Source organism: Thunnus maccoyii, chromosome 15, assembly GCF_910596095.1.
Source record: "Thunnus maccoyii chromosome 15, fThuMac1.1, whole genome shotgun sequence".
Classification (NCBI taxonomy): Eukaryota; Metazoa; Chordata; class Actinopteri; order Scombriformes; family Scombridae; genus Thunnus; species Thunnus maccoyii.
The window spans coordinates 29,020,888-29,042,311 of NC_056547.1; the positions used below are offsets into that span (position 1 = coordinate 29,020,888).

Sequence of the window (21,424 nt, forward strand, 5' to 3'; positions counted from 1 at the left end):
GTCCTGACTTTGTACTGTGTACCTCTTTGAGAAATTTACAACGTTGCACAAAGTCAAAAGGTTGTGATATGTAGCATGTAAGCTAGCAAAGCTCTATAAACAGAGCCGTGTTCCTGTGCATGTGCAGTGGTGTCATATAAGGCGCTACAATGTCTTTGGAGCAGTTTCTAAACACACCAACATAACCATTGCCTTTGGGGAGAAGTAACATGTCACCCAGTGCAATGGTGTATAGGAAGAATTGATTGTTAGTTTGACTCTGCATATGAGATTTGTTGACAATAGGAAAAATATAGAAAATCACTAGCTTTATCCTTTAAATGTACTCAAATCTATTTCTATTGTATTTAAACTGATTTCAGATAAAGACCTGACTAGGACTGTGGATCTACAGTGGATCTTCATCAGGTCAAAATAGTAAAGTTTGGTTATTTTTGATCTGATGAAGATCCAACTGGAATCAAACCTTATTCATTTAGAAAAATTTTGGATTTGGAGTCCATGTGCAGGTGTTACTGTTTTTTCATCAATTCTTTCAACCATGGCCACGATCTTTTCTTAACATTAATCAAGTGATTCTTTGTAACCATGACCATGGTTTACCTATTTACAGTATTTGTTGTTGAAGTTTTAGTTGCCGATCTTTAACCAAACCTTAAAACAGCGGAAGATCAGACATTTTTTGTGAGGGTCATATGAGTTGTTCTGGAAGGAGATGACGATAGATATTGTCCTGATGAAAGGGGCACAAGATCAGAAAACACTCATACTGTTTTCTTGAAGGGCAATGACAAACAATCTGTTTTATTATATGGGTTGGAAGGCGTTGATTTTGGTTGGTTTTCCCACAAGATTATCCAATGAGCACCCATTCCTGAAGCATGAAGCTACAGTATTACATCCACAGCTAAAATGCCTTCCAGGAATAGACTGGATTGCCGAGTAACAAAAAATGTCACCTTTACAGAAACAAATGATTTTCAGCATAAATGAATGTCATATCAAAAGAGGCCTTGTAGCATAGCAGGAAGGAAGTGTTTGAGATAAAGCACCTTTCTCCTCTGCTGTTCCTCATGGTGTTCAAAATCATTCCCCTAAACTCACAGATCTGAGAAGCTGAAGTGATATCAGTTCACCCTGAGCTCAGCAAGCAATTGAAGCGATCAAAGGGACAATTTTCTTTTTAACATTACACACATCAGACAAGTCAAACCTCTGTCTGAACCTCTGTTGATAGAAATGTACCAGACGGAGGTTGACATCTCCTCTATTCAATTCTGCAACATCCGGGGGAGATTGCCTCTCATGCAGTCAGAGGTAATGGGGAAGAAAGGCAGACTAAATCCAAGCTGACTGTGTGGAGCAGGCTGTGCTAATCTAATTTAGCAATAAGTCTGATTCAACAGGGTGCCATAAAAGGAAGCCCACTGCTCTTTAGCTGAGAGCCTCTCAGAAGATGGAAGGAAAGAAAGAAAGAAAGATGAAGATGAGGTCACCTTGAGCTGTTTTTCCTTTTATCACTGGGGCTGAAACTGCATTTAAATGGATCCTGATAATAAAGAACACTCTAGGATTATGGAAGAGGCAAAAGATGGAGATAAGTGATACTTTAGGATATTTCTTCTTGATCTTGAATGCGTCCACTTCAGAGCCTGGACTGATACTAATTGAAAAAATTGTATTTATTTTTGATGGCATTATTTCTTCAGATTTCTTCCGCTTTCCAATGAACAACAAAAACAAGATTTTGCACAGTTGTCTGGTACATACATGGCTCCATTTTCTTATGGAGATACCACAATGACTGGAAAAAACAAATCTTGTAAAAATCCATCATACATGCTATGACTTTGCAAGTTTGTCATAATTGTGGGCCTAATATTTCATAAACTGACACCTATTGAAAGTCTATGGAGAATTGAAAGGTCACAGTGGATTTTTTTTTATTACTTTTACTATTTCACAATACTTTTTGCATTCCCAGAATAAGCCAAAACTACCAAAGCAGCCACAATCACTGGCTGTGACCATAGCAAAGTGGGTGCTCCCCTGCTCTGGCTGCTTTTTGCTAATGTAATAGTAGGCTACTCAGTCCGTGTTATTGCAGCTAATGTGAATATAAATAGTGGAAGGCAAGTTCTCTGTACCTGTCCTCTGTTAGGGTTAGGTTTAATGTATGGATGGGACAGACTGGGGCAACGGTATGGCCCTGCCTGTAGCTGTGATTATAACTATGGTTGCCAAGGCTTTAATGGGTGTACCTAACTACATGCAAGGGTTGCATCTGTGTATGAATTCACGTGGTTGTGTTGGCTGAGCTTCATAGTGAAGCCATTCCTGAACTCCTGTAGTATATGATAACACATCACATCAGATAGAAGCACAGGGTTCTGGTGAAAGGCTTTACACTGTCCTTTTGGCTAATATTACTTTCTTACTGTATGTCTACATGGGTGTGTAGTGAGTAAGCCAGTAAGCCTCTGCCAGTATTTACACAGGATGTGTTCAGGCACATTGTAGGTCAGTGCCCAGGACCCAATACACAGTCACTGTGGCTACATGCATAGCATAGACTTGAAGCTTTAAAATACACTTTGGGTTGTGGTTACATGTGTAATTATGTTACATGCTATGGCATGTGTAGACAGCTGGACTGATGTAAATAGAGGCATATTTGGTCCATCAGACACATGTGAGACAGATACAAAAAACGTGGTTGAAATGACTCCTGTGAAGACAAGTCTTTATAGGTGTTGTAAAAAGTATGTTGCCACAGCCACAGTTACAGTCCTAGCCTTTGAAATAAACATAGCCATAGCCAGATTCACAGCCTCAGCCATAGCTCTAGCCATAGTCATAAAGCACAGCCAGGCATAGGCAGCAGTCACAGCCAGTGGTTGAGCTTTGGTGGAAATATGCTGTAGATCAGAGGAATGACAAAAACTATTGAAAGGTAGCACAAAAGTCTTCTGAGGAAATGCAATGCTTAATGCCAGGGAACGCAAAAGTAGTTCCAAAAAAACCTTTTCTCATAATTGCCTTTCAGGAGCTCCATAGAATTTACTGTTATTTAGCAAAAGTTGCGACATCATTCAAATTCTACCTTTTTTTTCCTTTTAAGCATTTTGGTTTGCTGAAGTAAGCCCAAATTCATCACATTGAACGTGAAACATGGTAAACCTACACCATTCTGTAAGATAATGAATATGGCCTGAGTAAATGTGTCATGAATATTTCACTTTTATCATGTGAAATATGAGAAACCACTTATTCTAAGAATGTTCATTCCTTTTTTCCCTCATAATTAAATGGCTACAATAGCTGCTGCTGCGATATTATTGCCTGCGGCTATAATACTCTACAATTTGTATTTTGTTCTTAACTAATATGAACACCATGGGGATAAATTCTAGCAAATGGCAGGTTCAGCACGTCTACTCTGAACTGAACCCCTTCACAGTGTTGGTATGTTCTACTACTTCATAATAAATGACCTTTCAAGGACAATATTCTTTTAATTTTTCAAGCGAAAGAGAGAAAAGATAATTAGTAGTAGAAAAGAAGTCATTTTAGGATGAGGAAGATGGTAATCACTGCCACTGCAACAACATGGCACACTGCAGCCTGTGAATGGGGACCTTGATTATGAGTATAATATGGAAACTGATGAACAACCCCCATCTCTCTCTCTCTCTCTCTGTCTCTCTCTCGTTCTCCCCAGAGCTCTCATTAGCAGCTACTGTGTGATGGTTCAGGAATCTACTCATAATTGCCCTATTCCTACACACACACACACACACACACACACACATACACACACAAACACTCACACACATATGCATATGCACACACCATTTTGATAGGAAAAAAAGAACAAAAAAGTTTGGATGAAATTACAATATTCAGGTCATAATTGATTCATTAATGCAGACTGAGTTCCAACATTTTTCAGTTCACCAACTTATGGAATGATAGAGATACAAATCCATACACATCATTCACTGTCATCTATAACTAATCTGTGTATTATAGCAGCTACATCTTCATTATCATTGACTTTTCAGGCCAAACTGTCTCAGCTTTTTTGTCTTTTTTTCCCCCCTCATAGTTAGCAAATGACTCAGCTTTTCTCTGACCCTTCATTAACTGAATGATACAACATTTCCCCAGCAGGCTACATCGTCTGATCCTTACATCCCCCCCCCCACACACACACACACACAAAACTCAATTAAAAATGCATTGGAACAATTCTCTCAAGGTACGCTGCTTCACCAAAATAAATGTTTACTTTTCCTCAGAAAGCCTCAGAGAATCTGCAAAGAATGATGGCTTTTAGCATCTCTTTGATTCAGGCAAGTTAGACTCCGATTAACAACAATGAACAGAAATCAAAGATGTGAAATATTTCCCACATTCCCAATTGGTCCCACCCTTCCCTGAAGACAAGAAAAACATATCCAGTTATTTTTCAATGCTATATTATTCCTTTCACTGCTGTTAGCAGCTGCTCTGAAAGTTCGAGCTGCATTCATGCTAGAAGTATAAAAGTCCAGCAGAATTTCATTCTAATTGGACCCACTGGCACATGATGTAAAACACAGTGGAGAGGCTGGCACATACTGCTCCATGAATTTATTTCTGGTAGATCTGTTGTCTTACTTGAAAATGATTTACTATGACACACACAATGTTATAAATAGTTTTCAGTAACACTGACCTTATAAAGGTTCCATGAATTTTTTGTTGTGTCACTGGCTTCATCTCCTTCATTTCCATTTTATACGCCAAAATTCAAGTTTATTTGCATAATGTTACATCCACAGTCTCATGGGGCTGTCCAGGACTATAACAGCAATAGTTCTAACCCAAGAGAAATAATGCATAGCACATAAAGAGTCACAGGTAGGTATACAACAATTAACAGACAAACCTAAATGTTTAAATCAGAAAAAAACTGTAGACTTTTGTTTAACATATAGAGTCAAATGTCATATATGTGATAGATGTTGACATTCAACACCCAGCAAAAAGTTCAACTTTAACATGCAGCTACACAGAAATAAAGTTTCACTCTACTTTGCGGCAGTAGAAGTATGGCCTTTAGAAACACAGTCAGAACCTTTGGACTTCATATCTAATGTCAGACACTTTTGTTATTGCTGTTACTTTTTGCTGACATGTGACGTCGTAAGTCAGATGTAGCATCTTGAACTACTTTTTCTCTTTAACTTCAGATGTAGAGAGTCGGTTTTAACTCTTGTTTCTCTTCAGGGAAGCTCTTCTGTTGTTCAGCTGCTTCCCATGTGAAGAAATTGAGAGCTTGTGAGACTTTCAAAGCAGCTACACCAACACTGTGAGTAGGTGTGCATGACTTGGAAAGACAAGTGAGGGAAGCTGCCTCTGTGCCAGAGAGACAAAGAGCGGTATGTGAAAAGAACTGCTCTTTTCGATGCTAAACAGCGTTACAGACACCACCATGACTACCTGCTGTTTCTCTGGTATAGTAACGGATGAACAAGAAAGCAGTTGCTTCGTCCTCAGGTCAGAAAGTGTGTATATGTGTGTGTACGTTTGTGTGTGTGTGTGAGAGAGAGAGAGAGAGAACTCCCTCAGGCAGTGCCAGGACTGATCTCCTGGTGCCTCACATTCTCTTCCAGCACAATTTTGGCTGGTCGCCTGTGCTGGAGCCGAGGGGAAAGCAGCTACACACACACACACACAGGAACACAATGAACTTGCTTAGAATAGCACAAACAATAAAGGAATATCTCCCTACAACAAATACAGCAATTACAATGTTGGGCAGCGGGCCAAGGCTATAAGGCCTACAGAGTGTTGGTTCAAAGTGAGGCCAAGCGTCTCCGCAGCAATCAGAGCTGAGTAAACTGACCCACAACGCACTGAACACAAGCTCCAAACAACACAGAAACATCTACACTTATCTGGTAATTAGCTTATAGGCTCAACAGAGCCACTTCATCAATGCTGTTACATTTGCTGTTCCAAACACCTGCGCCTGGCTGTGTAAAACATATAATGTCTCTGAATGTGGAAATTTCTTCTTTACTTAACATTTGAACTTAAAGGTCCCCTCCAGATATGTTTTAAGAAATGTAAAAGTATTCTGCATGGAATAATAATGTGTGTCTGATGCATAGCCTGTACATAAAGATGGACGTAGCCAGAGGGTATGACATCACCCGAAATGAGTGTCAATAGACATGAAATGAGTGTGAACAAAGATGGCGTCAAGCTGAGTGTCAGGCAAGAGTGGCGTCCTGATCACTCTTATCATTTACTCTATTTGACAAACTGTTTTTAATAGCAAAACTCCCTCAGTGAGCAAGTTTACCAGCACTACCGCTGCTGAGACTTGAGGTGAGGTGAAAACTTTTGAGGGCAAACATTTTGGCTATGCAAAAACGCCATACACGATGCTTTCATTTCCCACGCCTGGATGCTGCAAACTCTGAGACATAAAAGAAAACCCGGTGAAAGTAAAAACAAGTGGGCCCCGGCCCTGGACATTAGCTTCCAACCAATCCCAGAGAAAGAAATGGGATGAACACTGTGTTTACCTGTGGTGATCTGTTCCTGGAGGATATTCCCACAGGAGCTCAATCAGGGCAATTGTCGGCCGTGGAAGGGTGGAGCTGGATAGTGGAGGAATGGACAAGGCCTATACTGTTCCAGTCATCCAGGATTGGATTTTTACACCAGATCCAAGTGCCAGGAATGGGAGAAGTGGATGGGATCACAATACCAGCAAGGAAAAGGAATGCTAGTGCTTAACGTCAGTCCGGCGCCACAGAGACTCACAAAAACGAACTCAGTGACTTTAATTCTGTGTTTGCGCGGAGGAGACTTCACCTGCTGCATCTTAATATTCAGTCTCATTCCAAAGATACAGGAAATTCTCTGCCATCAGAGTAGAGTGGTAATTTCTCCAAAACATGATTGGATGACTCTGTTTGTGATTCAAAAATTGAAATAGAAAATTATGGAGTGATGAGAAGAAATAGAAATAGAAAAGAAGGAGGAATATGTGTGTATACCAGATCAGAATTAGCTTTTAATGTTAGATCCGATTTGAACAATGACCTAATTGATGTATGGTTGGATGTTTTACTTCTGAAATCCAAACCCATCTTAATCGGGGCGATCGGTCACCGGACGAGCATCATTTTTTGAGCTGCTGGAGGAAACATGCAATAACTGTGTTTATTTTACAAAATCAGAGGTCAGCATCACTTGAATATGGACATTTTCAAAAAGAACACTAATATTTATAAAAGCTTTAGAAATTTCTGTCAGCTGTTTAGCTTACATCAGTTCATTTCTGATCCTACTAGGGTTACATCTACTACCCAAACAATTATTGATCTTATTGTTTGTCCAATCTGTTGAACATCTGTAAAACTGTAATTGAATGCTGTCTGAGTGATCATTTTCTTATCTATGCTACTCGAAAAATTCAAAGAAATGTTTTTAAATGTCAGTATACAGTAACAATGAGATCCCTTAAAAATTATAGTCTATCTGAATTGTGATGATGTTGATAAAGCCTGGGATTTATTTATATCAAAATTTCTACAAGTTGTGAATAAAATAGCACCATTTAAGACTGTCAGAATAAAGCAGAGAACTGAGCCTTGGATGACAGATGATATTTTAAAAGGTCATTAAATTAAGAAATTCAGTTTTTAAAGAATTTAAGAATAACCAGGATGATACTAGTTTTATCCAGTATAAGAGCTTACACAATGAAGCACAAAGGTTGATCAATAATGCCAAAAAATCCTTCTTCAAAGAAAAAATAATTGAACATAAAAAGGATCCCAAAAAGCTTTTGAAAGGCTCTCAAGGATTTGGGTGATTAAAAAAAAGCTGCTAGGCTCAGCTTGGAGGTCAAAGGTAAAGTCACCTAAGACAAAACTTAAGTGGCTGACTATTTAAATACCTATTTTACTACAGTTGCTAAGAATCTTGTAGATAAGCTCCCTGATCACTCGGATGTATTCAATGAGGAGTAGGTATAGAGGCACTCTACAGTGATGGTAAGGTCCTGAAGAGACTTCAGGAACTCAGCACTAGTAAAGCTGCAGGTCTGGATAAAATTCAAGCCAGGTTTATTAGAGATGCAGCAGATATTATTGCTCCATCTGTTACCAATATAATAAATATGTCAATTGAACAGAATAAGGTTGCAACAGAGCTCAAGAGTGCTCGAGTTCTCCCCTTCTATAAGACTGGTTGTAAGATAGATTGGGGGAACTATAGACTAGTTTCTATTTTATGTGTAGTGTCAAAAATAATGGAAAAAATAATTCATGAACAGATTGAGGAGTACATTCAAAACAATAATATTTTATTTCACTTTCAGTCAGGATTTAGAAAATCTTGCTTTACCGAATCCTGCCTGTTGTTTCTGACAGACAAAATCAGAAAGGAAATTGACTCAGTTAAAGTGTGTGGAATTGTTATGTTAGACCTGCAAAAGGCATTCCACATGGTAGATCACTGCATTTTAATTTACAAATTAAAAGTTCTGGGTTTTAATGATATGGCCATTAGGTGGATTAAATCCTGTCTTACAGATAGATATCAAAGGGTTGATATCAATGGGATGTTATCCAGTCCAATACCCATTACTTGTGGTGTCCTTAAGGGGAGTGTTTTAGGGCCATTAATGTTTTTATTATATATCAATGACCTTAAATTGGCCTGTTCTTGTGATATATTTATATACGCTGATGATGCTGCATTATTTGTATCCCACAAAGAAAAAGTAGTTGTGGAAGATACCTTGAGCACAGAGATTCAAAAAGTTGTGAGGTGGCTCTTGGATAACAAATTTTCCCTTCATGTAGGAAAGACAGAGGCCATCCTCTATTGGTCAAGAATTAAATTGAGAAATTCATCTAATTTCATAGTAAAGATTGGTCAGACATCAATATCTTCAAAATCTTCAGTAAATTACCATGGATGTGTTCTGGATAATCTTTTATCAGGGGAAGACATGGCTTTAGCTCTTAACAAAAGTATCAATAAAACAAAATTCCTGGCTAGAAAAGCCGAATTGTTGGATATACCAACCTTAAAAACTCTGGAGCATTGGTGTTATGCCATTTTGATTATGCTGCCACCTTTTGGTACAGTAGCTCCTTGCAGTCTCTTAAAAACAATTACAGACTGCACACAATAAGTTAATAGGAGTTGTTTTAGAGCTATCCCCCTGCACACATCTCGATGGAGTTCATTTTACAAAATTGAATCTTCTCCCTTTGGATAAAAGTGTGGTGCAAATTAAGATGATATTTCCCACAAGACTGTGTACAAATCTGCACCTCCCTACCTTTCCAACCATTTTAATCTAAAAACAACCACTCCCACAACACTCGAGACAGTCTAACAAATTTTATTCCTACGAGATTTAAAACATGTTTTGGGAAGAATACATTTTTATATACAGCCTCATGTCAATGGAACAAGCTGCCTATCTTGCTCAAGCTAAACCTAGTTGGGAGGAGTTTTAAATTAGATCTGAAAATCAGATCAGATCAAGAAACAAGAGGGCTGTGTACCGGGTAATAAATCTACAAGTGGTAGTCCTCCCTGGAACTCTCTTGGTGCAAAACCTAAGAGTAAATCATTTCTCAGGGAAATGGGAGGACGAGTACTGCTGTTCTCTCTCTCTCGCTGGTGCTCTCAGCTCTCTCTCTCTTTTTCTCTCGTCTTTTTTAAAATGAGTTGGGAATCCGACAGCAAAGTCTAACTTTACTTTTAATGTTATCAAACGAAGAGAAATGTCCTCCCCTCCTCCTAGTAATGTCTTTGTGCTCTCTCATGGCAGAGTTTACAGTACTGATCAGTCTGATCTCTGGCTGTGATTGGCCACTGCAGCCTTCAGCCGCAATGACGTTGGGTTGCGTTTCTTCTTTCGGCCAAAATGGCCTCAGCCAAAATGCACTACCCCCATTCAGATCGATGGGAGGACTGGCGTTTTCGCCGCACCACCTCATTTGACCTGAATATGGCCTAACAGACAGAGCCAAGTGCTGTGAAATTAATGATGAAACTGTTAAACCCCCACACAGCTATAGACAGCTGCAAAGGGGAGAACTAGCAACAAACCTCCCCAACAACCAAGTGTGCAACTGGAGAACAGATTTACCCCCTGTTGCTGGACTCTGGATCTCTGTCTGAAAACCTGGATAACCTCTCATCTTCAAACAGCAGGGTAAGGACTGGGAGTAAATCAGAAAGTAAAAGGTTAGAAAAGCTAACGACTGAGCCTCAGAGTCTGATTGTGGGTGACTTTGCTCTAAAAGATGTAAGAAACATGTGCAGTAAAAACACCAAAATACTCTGTTTTCCCAAGGATATGGTCTGTGACATGATAGAAAGAAACCTGCACATCCAACTGTGAAAACCATCATATTGCACATATGGACCAGTGATGTAGTGAAACACCAGTCTGAAGTATTGAAACAAGACTTTATTGATCTGTTAAACACAGTCAGCTCTTTGAATGCTGAGGTGTTTATCAATGGTCCTCTACCGCCAGTCAGAAGAGGAGTTGAAAGATTCAGCAGATTGTTGGCACTGAACACATGGCTCTCAACTTTTTTTTGGGACCACAGACATCTTTTTAAGGCAGATGGACTTTGTCTCAACAAGTCAGGAGTAAAATTGTTCACCTCTAACCTATTTTACTTCCTGCATCACCCATCTGTTCCCTCTGCCAAGGACAAGAGACAAGAGGAATCAGAACAGGAGGAAGACCTAACACAGTGTGACAGAAACCTTGAAAGAGAGCCACCGCAGCCCCCACCTGAAGAGAGCTTTAAACATGAGACTTATCAGAGCCAAGAGGAAGAGGAGTCTCCACCCCTCTCACCAACAACTGCCTGTGAGGATTCAGGTTCTTCACCCCCCCTAAATCCCATCCAGGTCACCCTCCTACCCCCTCTTGGAGTTAACTGACCAGATGAAAGAGCTGGTCACTGCTGGGACCAAACTTACCCCCCCACACCTTCCCCTGCCCCACTCCCATTTTCTCCTTGGCATTCACCTCTACCAGTTTTGACACAATCGTCACAGATACGCTTTTACCTCTTTTGAATATGAGGCTCTTCAGTTGAATGCATCTTCTTGAGCTATGTTCCTAAATATCTACAGGCCACCTAAATACTGTGCGACCTTTTTTGATGACTATTCTGAACTGCTGTTTATAATCTGTATTGCCAGGTCTGCTTTCTGTCCCCAGAGTCAAAACTAAACATGGAGAAACAGCGTTCAGTTTTTATGCTCCACATATCTGGAACAAACTCCCAGAGAACTGCAGGTCTGCTGCAACTCTCAGTTCTTTCAAATCAGGGCTGGAAACTTTTCTGTTTGTCACTGCCTTTTATTGAATCAAATATTCATTCATTTCTTACACTGCATTGTAACATTTATTCTTGTGTTTTATACCTGCCTTATACTATTTTAGCTTGCTTTTATTTTCTATTCTCTTAGCTCTTTATTTATTTTTTAATGACTGTTTTTGATTGTATTTAAATGTTCTTTTATGGTGTGTTTCTTTTGCACTTTATCTTGATGTATTTAATGTTTTATGTAAAGCACCTTGAATTGCCATGTTGCTGAAATGCGCTTTATAAATAAACTTGCATTGCCTCGCCATAATGACAATATTATTGACTTAGGGTTTAGGCTTTTTGAATGGGAGTCAGTTGGAGCAGCCAGCAGCTGTTAGCTTCCATATTGGCTTTAGCCTCAAGCTGTGGTAGTTGCCGCTTGGTCTGATGCAGTTTTTCCACAAATAATTACCTAGTTAAAAATTCTTAAAATGACATCTTCTTCTCCATGCAAATACGTTTCATTTCAGAAGGTTAACTGCCAGACACGAGATGTCTCCTACTTCACTGAATTCGATTCTCAGTGTATGTGCACTGAAGGCTTCACAATATCGATTGCAATATGGTAAATTTCCTGAAAAATCAATTGAGAGTATTTATGGATGAGATAGTAATGTCTGTTTTTGGCTTCATCACATTGATGCAGAAATCATATAAAAAAAACAGTATGACCAGGTCTGCTCATTGATTTCCAACATTCCCACAGTGATCTAATACACAGATGTTAATGTGAGAGCTACAGTGCCACAGTATACAGCTGATAAATTTATATAATGTCATGTATATGATTATATGGGCTTGTCTGATACTGTAGGTGTTTGAGGTTGCTTAGAATAAACAGATAAACAGCTGGTAGTTGGACATTATTTTTTAACAGAGCATGAAAAGAAAGCGACAAAGAAACTGAGGCTTCATCAACAGTGCTGCCCACACTGTTGGAGGCAACACACACTAGTGGTGTATGATGTATGTCATACACACCTGCACCCATTGTTCTCTATGTGAGCCAGCTTTTACTTGATATGCGTCATCACAAGTTGATCTGTGTTAGCGCATTGAGATATGCTACTGTCCAACTTCCTCTCAACAAGATGTGTCAGCTCTTCAGAAAAGCAGCAATTTTTAATCTCACGCATGTCTGGGTGATGTGCCCAGTGGGTGCTACAGGCGTCAACTGATGAACATCAAATGATGTGACACTAGACTGGTCCCTGTACAGTAATTATTGCTTAAAACCAAAAGAGAAGATCAGTTAAAAAAGTGCTTTAGGTGCCTGTTACTCCCAGACACAAAGAGCTGCTTTAAAGTAAAACGTTTCATGTATCTACTCACCATCACTGTTAACACACTGCACTTGAGGGATCTGTGTTCCCGGTCCACACTCCTTCTCATTATCAGGGATGCACTCCTCCAGTTTAACCACCAGCCAGTCGTAGCAGCTTGGATCTTCGCATGGTATTGCCTCCACCAGATGGGGGCAGTTCCCAGTCCCACCCGTTGGTTCATTGACGATCTTCCTCTTCCTCAGTTTGAACCCTGTCGAAGAACAACAGGATCCCAATGAAGTCAATGAACACAACCCAGACCCGCTAATCAACCACAGCCGCCAATCCCCCACCCCTCTGTCATCTGCTGAGCAAAAACTTGCCGCAGTTTGACAGAATCTGTGCAACTGTAAGCACATTAACTTCACCCTGTGGTCACAGTGTGTCTTTGATGATAACCATAATAATGCATGTAACATGACAGTCCATTAAGCCTGAAGTCGACTGAAATTCCAAGACAAACTTCATAAAATGTTTATTTCTCATTACGTTAGCTTTTATCCAAAGTGACTAATGCATGGAAGCCATTCATTCAGCTGGGGTTTGTTCTCATGTATGTGTCGTTTCCTCTGCTCAAGGGCATGGGATTCCATGATTCCATGGGGGGGGCGGTGTTAACTCCACCCCAGCCAAGGTCACACACCCTCTAATCCACACTCCTGCTCCAGCCCGATAAGACGGCAGAGCCTTGGAGTGCCTGCGGGACTCAGGTGGAAGCAGCAGAATCTCCTCTATTCTATTTCATTTTTGTCTCTCTTTTCCCCTCAAAAACCTTTATTTAATCAGGCAGGTCAGCTGAACATGTACTGTCATGTGTCTAGACCCATTGATGGGGTTTTATCGGGGGGGGTGGTGGAGGGGGGGCATGGAGGAAGATGAGACTTGGGGTGCGGGGAATTCAATTCTATCAGGCATCACTCACTTGCTATCTGCAGGGTGTATTATGAATGGCTCGGCTGCAAGATAGCAAGGCAGCAGCACAGGCAGCTGCTGTCAGAGCTGGAGGCTTCATTTTGACTGAAGACATACATACATGGAAACAATCATATGTGATGACCCATCGTGGACATGACATCAGCTCAGGATAGCAAGGCTGCGCAGTGATTCTCAGGGAAAAGTGAATAAAAAGGCCTTTATTTGTCGTGTTTTTTAATGACTCTAGCCCACTGAAATAAAGGACTTTTATTTTTCAAACCCACCTTGAGTGCCTGGACCTGGATTTTTTTTTTATGCCATTTTATGGTCATAATTCTTCCACTCTTTTTGTTATTTATGAGGTATTTTTATATATTTCTCGAGAACCACTCATCCAAACAACTTCACACATATTCCTGCCAGGTATGAAGTAGATGAACAGTTCTCCAGGCAGGACAGACTTACAGACAGACAGAGATTTCTTGCTTTATATAAAGTGATATGAATGTAATTTCTAGGAGACAGAGTTGGACAGCTGCAGCCACATACAAAAAAAAACCCCTTATAACAAATGTTACTGTCTACAGCAGGAAAGAGACCAAATTCACACCTCTGTTAATGAAATTTAAGACTTTTTAAGTCCTGCAGATACCCTGTTACCTCAACACAAATTTGAGATAACTCATTTTCGTGCCACAAAAAGGACCAGATGACGGCAATACAGTTAAATCGCATGTTGATGATAGAAGTCCTGCATTTGAGGAGAGCTACTCTGATATCATTATGATAAGTAGATTACCTTGCGCCAGGGGTCAGAGCCAGAGCCAGACCCAATGTCAAAAGGCTATTCAGCCCATGCCTGCTTAGATGTATCAGGTCAACAGTCATCAAATCCACTGAAAGTGAAGCTGTGCCAACAGCTGGTCCAGTTTTCAATCATGCATGTAGTTTGACCCTTTGAACCCTATGGCAGTTTTGCTCATTTTTAATTTCCTTCACTTATAGGCTTATGTCAGTGTCACTATATGTGTCACCCAGGCATATCGTATATTGTTTTTTTGTTTGTTTTTTCAGAACAAGTTAAGCTATTTAGAGATGCCATCATTTTGCATTCTCTGGCAGAATCTTGTGAAGGGAAAAAACTAAAAATGTAAATTGAAATGTTGTAATCCCTTGTTTTTACATCCAGAAGCTTTCGGTACAGGACACATATCCATATATGAATGGATAGATGAGACCGTCAGGGCTCCAGGGATATAAGATGTTGATGGGACATTCTGAACCTCAATAATGTTCTGTTAGTGCCAAACAAACAAAATACAGAAATAACCCATTATCACAGATTTGATCACTTTGATTGTTTTGCTGATTATAATTGTTCTGTATCAGTCATCAAGATATCAATACATTTGGTGACATCATTTGTTTTTTGTTTGTTTTTTTTTACATTATGGGGAATCTGTTCCACAGAGTTACATTACACTGCCGGTTTACACACAGGTATGGATTTAGCTGTAAAAAGAACCACTGTGTTACTTTTGCTGGAGAAAAAGTCATACATTTGATGATAATAAACCAAAACAAAAACAATTAGCTGAAGGAGCCTAAAATGACACTACAGAGTTGGCATTATTGCTAAACATTTGATTGATTGTTAATATAAAAACATTTATTTGTGTATCTACCACCATAAAATAACATAAGCTAATCTAAAGCTACACATTAGCTTGACCAGCTACAGTGTAGAACTATCAACAATATAATTTGGGATTGTCACATACAAACACACACTCTTGTTGTGCTGTGGCCGCTGGTCGGTGACAGCCAATCTGCACTGCCCAACCTGCAAAAATATGCATTAATCAAACACCCGAACCTGACCCGACCCACAAACCAGCTTAGTGAGCTGTGGGAGGGAAGCAACATGCCATGGCCAGGGATCAATGCGCTATACGCGGGGTGATAAACGCGCTGTGGCCGGGGAGCAACGCGCTGTGGTTTTGTTGTGAAATGTGTGCTTATTAAGACCTTTGGACAACCAACACAAAAAGTAAAAGGGGTAAGCTATGTTCTGCTATCGCTATGGAGCTTGTTTTCTGCCCCTTTGTTGAGAAAATAATGTTGTTTTAGTTGTGTGTGTGTGCTTGGGAGTGGACGACTTGGCATTGCAGGGGTGTTTTGTTGTGAAATGTGGTGTCTCATTAGCTAAAGAGCTAATATCTACAGGGTGTTTCTACTCAGATAGCACCGTTTTTTGTTGTGTTGTTGTGTCTTTATGCCGGTCGTTTGTTGATGTAAGCGGGAGAGAGGGAAGGCATTCTGGAGCGCGCAAAAAACATCACATCCTTTGGATTTTAATGGAAAATCCGTCCCAGGTCCTTCACATAGAAATCAGTCCACAGGGTGTTACAGACAACTGAGGAAGTCAGGGAAGGTCTCATTTTTTTACGTTACATTATAACCCATTGGCAATAAAAAACGATTGATACATGTAAATTTCCCAGACTTTTACAAGTCTTGCATATAGAACCTTTTAATACTATACATTATTATTTAAAATGATTGAGTTGTGCCAAATACATCACCTATATAATCTTAAACAATGAAAATATTTTTTTCTAGAATCCTGGGAGGACAATAACAAGAAACTGCATCATTTTATCTGGTTCTTTTCAGATAAAAACAAGATGTGTGTTCATGCTTGATACTAACCTATTTTGTTTAATTCTATACAGGTCACCGATACCTGTGTGGAGTTGAAATAATAAGAAAATAATGCAATGTAAATCTCAATCGCAATATTGGTCAGAGAAAAGGTAATTTGATATTTTCCTCAATCGTTCAGCTCTAGCTGTTGTTAACGGCATATTAGTCAAATACTAGGAAGGTGTGAAGTCCTCTGCATATAGATCATACAATATAAACTAACAGTCATCACACTGATGCACTGAAATCACAGCCGACTGATCCCATGTGTAGTGTCAGAGGGATAAAAAGATATAAATTCTGGAAGATCCATTTTGAGTCCATATCTTTCTGGATAATGAGAGCCAGGGTACACACACTTGAGGATGTGTGTGTGTCTGTGTGTTCGTATTCACTTTTACACAATGTACAGTAGACGACAGCGCGAGAGCAGAAATGGCGGAGCGAGCAAATGAGCGAGTACAAGCGGATCCATCATTAAGATGCATGGAGGAGAATTTCCAGCCATCGCCTTTCATATGAGGCGCTTCATTAAGGCAGAGTCAACATGCATTAGTCATGGCAGACGCCGCTGTTCCAGGGATAATTAAGGGCTGAAGTAACGACTGCGTCAAACCTGCAGATGGACTAGCACAACCTGCCATAACAGCCAACAAATACACGGAGGAAATGGTGACGGTTTGGCTCTCACTTCAAACTTATGCCCTCCTCTAGTGCTGTCACAAGGCCAGGGCTCTGACTTTGATACCAATACTAACTTTAATATCTAAATAATGAATGCTAAAATGATACCAGAGAAACTGGAAAACATATCCAGCAATATTTCAGAACAAGGTTTCATATTTACACATTCTTATGAATGTTTATCATTTTTGAATTGTATAGATCCTTATTTGCTTGATGAAACCAGTTTGCTAACCAGTTACCCACTTAGTTTAGCAGTCTGTCTGCTAACTACTTATGTTAGCAGGTTTTATGTTATAGGCCTTGCACTAAGCTATTAGCGTATTATCTTCAACACTGAGAGCATGATTATGCCCCAAGTCGAAGTAAGACAAGGAACATAGAATAAAAACAGATCCATCAATATGATTGTTTTCAGGTTTCACTCGGTATTTTTATGACGTTACTAATATATAATATATAATGTGCCATGTCTTGAAAACCACTGGACAAACATTACTGTCTAAAAACTCAATTATCACAATTTGAAATTTCAGATGGTGGGTGTTTTGATGGGGCCCAGTTGTCTCAGTTTGGTATGAAGGGGCCAACAGTGTCAGACTTTGAAAACCTTTATACTGGACAAACAGATAAAATTAATACAATTCAATACAGGCTTTAGCCTTCAATAGCACATTAGGAGCCCTATTTTCATGTTGGCACAAAGTCAGTGGGAAAAAGCCATTATCATTTTTATCATGTGGTGGTCCAGTTTTTTGCACTTGTTTGGTGATTTCTTGGCTCTAAGAACACCTGCTTGCGCCACTGTGGGTAGATTGGCACAGCTAACTTTGTGTTCATGCTGCTAAGGTAACACAGTGCAATTTTAGTGTTCATTTTAGCATGAAATTGTGCTTGTTTCTGCGTCCAGTTTCAGGACAGTAGGGTCCTAAGCCTGCAATCCCAATAGAACACAATTTCCTACTGTACAGCACAACAGCATTATAATGATTGCAGTGAGCTCTTACCTTTCTTGGCAGTCTGGTCCTGGCAGTTCTCATAGGTGCAGGGTCCCCAGGCGCTCCACAAAGACACCTCACACTCAACAGGACAGCTTATATGGCAGAGCTGGGTGGTGTTTGGGGGGATGCCCAAACACAGATCACTGTCCACTGGTCGCAATGCTATAGAGACACAAATATATATCAATATTACACCAAGGAATATTCACTTAAGAGGTAACTATGGGACACACTGATACCCTGTAAGAATGATGATGCCAGGTTCCAAGCCAAGCTGAACGTGGGATCCTGAGGTGGTGGGTGAGTTGTTTCCTCTGCACCCCCAGAAATAAATACAGAATTTCTAGCTTACACATAAGGTATAAGGTAACCTTACATTCATTTTCAAAGCTGTGTACAGAGAGCCATGTATATATGCTGTGCAATAACTACAGTATTTCAACGCCAGTCTTGAATGCTATGTGAAATGTGTATGGATTAACAGAACAAACCACATAGATGTGAAAAAAAATTTCAAAAGAAAAAAGACAGAAGTTGGTCTTTAGATCTCAGATAGCACTGTCTTCAGAATCCCATATCCCCACAGAAAAAAAAACCTTTCAGCTGAAAAATCAAAGACCAAAAAATGCAAACACGCTACTCTTTCATTCCACGGACCCCCAAAACCAGACAACTTTGAATCTACAAAGCTTTTATTATTTTCCCAGCACAGCAGGCCAGTCATCCATTTGGCCTGATTCTCGGCGGACCTCAGCTATAAACAGCTGTAGGTGACTCTCTGCAAGGTCATCAGGTTGATGAATCATTCTGGTTGTGCCACAACAGGACTCAGCCTCATTCACATGCAAATTGCCTTTGCTTGGCCGAAGGTGCATCCTTTAACAGTGTCGCTTTAATGTGCATACATGTGGCATGCCCTTGAGTGCCCATGTAACACAGGAGTCAGTGAAATGTCAAATGGTAAAATGTGATTAGGTGCTATTTCATTAAATAAATATCAAATATTTTCTAATTCTTTGATATAGTTTGATGTGTTATAGTCAGTTTTGGGTGTAATGCGTTACAAAGTAATATAAATAAATATACCCATATCATAGAGACAGCACACTGTGTAACATGTAGAGAAGAACTTCAAAAGGAGATTCTTGCTTGTGCTTTTCATTTATTGCCTATTTTTTACAATGTAACTTTGTAGAAAGGAGAAGGGGAACAACAGGTTATGGAGAGTCCCTTGGGAGCACTTCACTTGTGTCAGTAGCTCAGCTTTATCTCTGGCAAACACCCCCAACTCTGGGAGTGATGCCCAAATAAGGAAATGTGTGTCATGTAGCAGGTGGATGTGACTCCCCTAGTTGAGCCGTAACAGCGGAACAGAGGAGAGAGACTGAGATAGTGATGTAACCAACCTGGTGTGCTGGTATTTGATGGTCTTTTTTTTCTTCCCAAAACCAAATAATTTAAAAAATATTTGTACAAAATAAATGTTAATAAAAAACCCACTATTTGAGCTTTGCCGAATAACATATTTGTATAACATAACAGTCCAGTAATGCTAGCAGCTCTGTGAGGCTGTACTTACATGTAAGCACAATGGTACTTTGGGCTAAATACCAATGCAACATGCTAACATGCTCACAATGACAGTGCTACCACGCTGATGTTTAGCAGGTAATGTTTACTATGTTCACCATCTTAGTTAGCATGCTAACATTTGACACAAATGAATGTCATTAGTTTTGCAGGTATTAACAACACATCCCATCCTATATTTAGGACAGGTGCAGGACAAAAGATTCAATGAAAGAACAAAGCAGTGTGTCACACACTAGATTTTAACTCCCCCAAACTTTATTGTGACTTAAAGGAGCAACATTAACAATTATTAAGATATATTATTTGTATATATTTTGTGGAAAGTGTGACTGTTCTTTGTGATTTTTGTCAGATGCTGATAATGTATTTGATCTTGATTGTGTCAATTTCTGCCATAAATTGTACAAATAATGACTTCAGCATGATGTAACTAATTTGGTGTATAAATACATATCTTACTCTTTGTTATGTTGGCCATCCTACAGTTGTTGAGACATTTTGATCTGAACCAAAACTGTCAACCTGATGGTGTCAGGGAGTCATTCGGATTCACCATGAACGTCTGTAAAAGAATTTCATGGTAATACATCCAGTTAGCTGTTGTGATATTTCAGTCTGGACTGACTGGCCAACACTGCCATCTCTAAAGCCACCCTGCCAAATATGGGCAATTCTGATTATATTGGCAGAAAATATCAGCTATTCAAACCAAATTGCCAGTACTGGCTGTGAAAATGCCCTGTCACTGGAACGGGCCATAACTTACCACTGGGAGGTATTAAACAGAAGATTAGCAAATATGCCACTGCGCTAACAGGTGCTCAATTATAGCATCCAAATGACCTGTTGATGACGTTAATTCCAACACATCCATGTGTTGTCATGCTAACTGAACAATCAGAAATCCCATTTCTTATTTAAGCTTTGCAACCATGTGGTTCATTTGGAGGACAATAGCCTCTTTGTTCTCCTCCCTCCTTGTCCAGTCTGAGCAGCTCTCCACAAGCATAACAAAGGCTGATTAATGGACATCTCTACGCAGACTGACCTTGCTCAGGTAACTCTGTGCCAGATGGTCTAGGCTTCCCTGTGCTGCCCTTCCAGCCGCCAGCATAGGGACCTCAGAGGCTGCCACCCTGCGCTGCCATGTGCTGACTGCCATCAATAACCTGACTCCCAGTTCCTTTCTAGCTGAGGTTTCATGGCATCACAGTGGCACAGCTGTTATACAGCATGTCATGGCTTGTTCCCTATAGGGTTTCGCATTGATCGGTACCAGTACAGGAAAAACAACTGATACAACTTATATTGGAGCACACTAACAGTGAAATATTTTGTTTTCTTCAAAAGGAAATGAGTAATGAAATAGATGCCATCAGGGAAAAATAAAAAGCTGCTTGTGACAATCAAAAACACACTCTACTTGTGAATGTAGTATTGCAATAAACAGTGATGCTGTCAGCAGTAATCTTTGCATGACTGTGACAAAATTCATACTGAGTACTAGTATACTGAGCCTTTGCTTTCCAACTGCGAGTAAATCAAATTAAGAGCGAGCAGGGATCTGGGATAGGAGTAGCTCCCAGTAATCAAACTGGGAATAACATGTTCAGAGATATTATTGCCAGACTATTCTATCTCAGTCACTCTGGGATTTGCTAATCATCCTCAAAAGCAAATGATAAGATTACATCAACTTAATTGAGCTACAGATTCTCTCCACAGATTCTCTCAGCCACTTGGCTCATCATAATAAAATCAGGCACCGCATGCAATG

At 39.8% G+C, this 21,424-nt stretch overlaps 1 protein-coding gene across 1 annotated transcript in view; it reads right to left on the reverse strand.

Moving 5' to 3' along the window:
* Positions 1 to 21,424, reverse strand: part of thsd7aa (thrombospondin, type I, domain containing 7Aa) — a 103,113-nt gene that overhangs the window by 60,229 nt on the left and 21,460 nt on the right. The window contains exons 5-6 of the mRNA XM_042435695.1: positions 18,061 to 18,216; positions 12,756 to 12,959 (exon numbers count right to left, since the gene is read on the reverse strand). Coding sequence (XP_042291629.1) covers positions 12,756 to 12,959; positions 18,061 to 18,216 — 360 coding nt within the window. The remainder of the gene's footprint in view (positions 1 to 12,755; positions 12,960 to 18,060; positions 18,217 to 21,424) is intronic.